This window comes from Triticum aestivum, chromosome 5B, assembly GCF_018294505.1.
Source record: "Triticum aestivum cultivar Chinese Spring chromosome 5B, IWGSC CS RefSeq v2.1, whole genome shotgun sequence".
Classification (NCBI taxonomy): domain Eukaryota; kingdom Viridiplantae; phylum Streptophyta; class Magnoliopsida; order Poales; family Poaceae; genus Triticum; species Triticum aestivum.
The window spans coordinates 540,651,120-540,655,440 of record NC_057807.1 but is presented as its reverse complement, the minus strand read 5'-3'; the positions used below and the strand labels follow the sequence as shown (position 1 = coordinate 540,655,440).

Here is a 4,321-nt window from a genome sequence, read left to right as displayed (position 1 = left end):
TCTCGGAGAAGGAGAGGTCGATGAATCACTTCTTTCGGTATGCATGACGAAGTTCTGTACTTAATGGTTCCCTTCATTTTCTTACTAGCTAGCGTGTCGAGGGCCTCTCTATGTATAGTACGTAGCGTCGACCAAGCACAGACATAAAAGAGGATACTTCTCTCTATTAATTAGCTAGCTAACACAATATATGAAACACCTAAATTAACCCCCCAAAACCCCCAACCCCCCTCTTCAAAAAAAAAACCCCAACCACTGATGCCTTTTGGTCCCGGTTGGTGCCACCAACTGCGACCAAAGGCCCTCCTGCCTGGGCTCGGCGCACCGGCCACGTGGAGGCCCATTTGTCCCGGTTCGTGTTAGACCCGGGACTAAAGAGGGGAGGCATTAGTAACGATCCTTTAGTCCCGGTTCAAGAACCGGGACAAAAGGCCCTCACCAACCGGGACAAATGCCCTGTTTTCTATTAGTGGCCTCACATCATTTCTATTAGCTACAGCAGGTGTCAAAGTCCTACCTCTATCTTGCTTGGTGTTTTCAATTTTCTGTCCTTCAGACATTTGAAAAGCAGTGTCAAGCATATTAATTGTATGGTCTTCCTGACCAGAATCTATTTCTATCCCTATCTTACTAGCTACTGCAATGAATTTAAGATCAGAAAAGTGCTCAAAGGAATTTCTAATAATGGTACCTTTGCTGTTTTTCTTTTCAGTCTCCAAATTCTGCACTTTTTTTGTTGTTTATGGCAATTTCTAGCATTGATCTGCCTCCAACATCAACTCTACTGCTTTTCCTATGTGCTTGCACGGGTCCCCATTTTCATTGAACACACTTGAAAATTCCGGAATTGTATTTAAATAATATACTAAATGAGGACTGAAATTGTAGAACTGGAATGATTCGGAAATGTGGGAAAGAAACATTTGGAATGAGTTATCAAACTACTGTTTGAACTTATTACAAGACAATCAACTTTCGAGCAAGAAAATGGAACCAAACTCGCGCCTTAAATCCATGTATCGCCACAAACACATGTGTTCCAAGCCGTGCTTTGCAATGGCATTGTTGTTTGCCGCGCTACCGCCCTGGCCAGTGCTCGCCGGAGCTTAGCCGGAGAAGCTGAACCCAGACCCCCGGAGCGCGTCCTCCGTGGCCTCGTCCAGCATCTTCCCCATCTCCGGCGACATGTGGCTGCTCCAGTCCCCGGCGACCCCCTTCCGGAAGAAAGAGTCGCTCCTGATGCCCGATGCGTTCCGCCGCCCGTCCCTGTTGGCCTCCATGTTCTTCAGCTTCTCCAGGCTGCACAGGTCCACGATCTCGTCCACCACCCCTCGCGCCACCTCCTCCTCGGAGAAGCCGCATCCCATGAACTCCGCCATCGTCTTCAGACTCCCCGCCGGGTCGCGCAGCATCTCCTCGTACCTCAGGAACAGCACCTCGCCGCCGCCGCAGGGGCGGCGGCTCGCCTCCCAGTACTGGAGCACGTGCCGGCACTGCGGGCCGTAGAAGCACCGGCCCTCGCGGAACAGCTTGGCCGCCTCCTGCAGCGAGTACGAGTCGGAGTCGACTCCGATACTCGGCGACGCCTTCCTGGTGAACAGCCACGAGGACACCAGAGCGTCCTTGGGGTCCCGGCAGACGTACACGATCCGCGCGCCGTCGTCGGCGACGACGCGGTCGGGGAGGAGCGAGTAGGGGAGGTGCGTGGCGAGCACGCGCGGCGAAGGGAGCGCATCGAGCTCCGCCATGTCCCCGTCATGGAACTCGATGAACGGGACGCAGTCCTGCGGGTTGCGACGGCGGAGCGGGTGGTCGATGGAAGAGGGCGGGTGCGCGGCGCGGCGGACGGTGGCGAAGGCGAGGGCCTTGAGCCAGGTGGTGCCGGACTTGGGGTAGCTGGCGAGGAGCACGTCTGCGCGTCTGGGAGCGAACCCGGCGTGTAACGCCGGGAGGCCGCGCCGCAGGGCCGGCTCCGGCAGCCAGAAGCCGCCGTAGCGCCGCAGCGCGAACGGCAGGCACCGCGTCTCGAGCGGGAGCGCCGGCACCAGCTCCGCCATGCCGGCGTACGTCGGCGCGCCATCGTGTGGTCCGTGTCCGTCCTGGCGAGGGGAGGCCATGGCCGGCCTCGTGTGGTCCAGCTCCAGCTTACAGAATCCCAAGGCGCTGTGATGCAAGGTGGGAAGGGAGTTTGCTGTTTGCGTGCAAGCTCTCAGGCCAATGCTCCTGTTGTCGTCTCCCTTTTTGGCACGCATTTTTATAGTCGGTTGGAATGATTTGGTGGAAACCAACGCAAAAAGTCATTCTGCATTTGGCACTAGCATTTGTCAATATGCCGTATGTGGACGCCATAATTGTCGTATTGTGCTCCCGTGCTCCCGTGATTTGTTTGTTATGCATGCTCGATCGATGCAGAGAGTGCGAGATACAGCAATGCTACAACAACGGACATTCACAGAGTTTTACAGGATGAGTTTGAGCTGTCAATTTGTCTCCCGAATAGGCATGAGTGTGCGTATTATGCATTAAAGGAGAAGGGGAAAAGCTCCCCAAAGTCACAAATATACATCATATGTACAAGCGGTCAAGCCGCATCCACCTCACATTCATGGCTAACTACTCCCTCGCTGTCCACTCCACGTTCCCCACCTCGAAACCTCGAATTGTGCCCTTGAGCAGCCCTGCCTTTGCCCACAAGGTTCCCTCTTCTGTAATGTGCTGCGTGAGAATTGCTAGCAATGGTGTCGCGTCGTTGAAGACGATGTCGCTCCGATGTTTCCAGATGAGCCACATGCCAAGGAGGCATAATGCCCGAATGTTCCTTGTGTCCGGTCTGCTCCGATCCTGCCTGGTGCACCATGCATGTAGGCTCTTCATGCCTTGGTTCGAAGGCATCCCTGCCCGTTCTGACAGTTAGCCATCTCCATACCTGTCTCGTAAAAACGCAACCTACCAGTAGGTGCTGGATTGTTTCGTCATGTTGGTCGCAGAACGGACAGGTATCCTGATGCGGTAGGCCACGTCGTGCTAGTCTGTCCGAGGTCCACACCCGTCCCTGTAGGGCAAGCCAGGCGAGAAAACGACACTTGAGCGGGGCTCCCGATTTCCACATGAATGCAGCCGTGGGAGAAACTTCTCTGCCCATGAATCTCGCCTCATATGCAGACTTGGCCGAGAACTGCCTGTCCATAGTCCAGGACCAAGTAAAGGTGTCCTGGATGTTCGCCTCCAGCCGCCTATCCGACACCCTCTGCCATAGTGAGAGAAACTGCCCGATGGCCTCCACTGATAGGCCCGACCCAATATCTCTTGACCACGTTGCGTTGAACAGCGCCTCCTCCACCGTCCTCCTCTTCCTGATCCAGCACGGTATGCGCCGGTAGATCTCCGGCGCAAGGTCACATATCCGGTATCCATCTATCCATTTATCCTTCCAGAAGAGTATGGATTTGCCGTTCCCCACCGTGGCTTTGGTAGCCGCCCGATACAACTCCATGGATTCTGCCGGAATTGGTATGGAGAACTCGCTCCATGGTCTATTGCAATCGGTCCGTTGCAGCCATGGCCATCTCGCTTGTAGTGCCTTGTTCATCCACCTCAGATTTGGGATTCCCAAGCCGCCAGCCCACCGCGGTGTACACACGGCCTCCCAGGCCACCGCACATTTGCCTCCCGGCGCCTCTTCTTTTCCACACCATAAGAACCCTCGATAGATCTTTGCCAACGCAGCCGCAATCTTCGGCGGGACATCAAGTGCTAGCATGGAGTGCACGGGTATGGCGCATAGCACAGATGAGATGAGGAGGGCACACCCGCTCTTGGGCATCACCGCCGCTTTCCAGTGCGGTAGGCAGCTTCTAACACGGTCCACAAGCCTCTGAAATTGAGACGCCGTTAGCTTCGTATCGTCATGGGCAACCCCAGGTATGTGCAAGGGAATGTTGCTGCCTCACATCCAAGCAAGGTGCACACCAGATCCACTTCTTGTTGAGAGCACCTGATAGGAAGAGCTGCGCTTTCGAGCATATTCACTGTTAGCCCGGCTGCCTTACCAAAGATGTCAAGTATGGCTCCACATGTGCGGATCTCCAGCTCATTGGGCTTGAAGAAGAGCATCACATCGTCCACAAACATCGAAACCCGCTGCTTCACGCCAGAACCAACCAAGGGTTGAAGCAATCCCCTATCAGCAGCAAAGTCGAACAGTCTGTGTAGAGGTTCCATGCACAAGATGAAAAGCTTGGGGGATAGTGGAGCCCCTTGCCTCAATCCTTGATACTTCAGGATTGGTCTTCCTGGTAGGCCGTTCACCATGATTCTTGTG

The 4,321-nt window shown here is 54.8% G+C and overlaps 1 protein-coding gene across 1 annotated transcript; it reads right to left on the bottom strand.

The window, feature by feature from the left end:
* Positions 1-822: 822 nt before the first annotated feature.
* On the bottom strand, positions 823-2,191 carry LOC123116835 (cytosolic sulfotransferase 18-like). The gene has a single exon (XM_044537728.1). The coding sequence runs from the start codon at positions 2,115-2,117 to the stop codon at positions 1,107-1,109; it is 1,011 nt and encodes a 336-aa protein (XP_044393663.1). The 5' UTR covers positions 2,118-2,191; the 3' UTR covers positions 823-1,106.
* Between the last annotated feature and the right edge of the window lie 2,130 nt (positions 2,192-4,321).

Excerpts from the sequence above, each read along its gene's own strand:
- LOC123116835 (XM_044537728.1), bottom strand. The coding sequence starts at position 2,117 with ATGGCCTCCCCTCGCCAGGACGGACACGGACCACACGATGGCGCGCCG.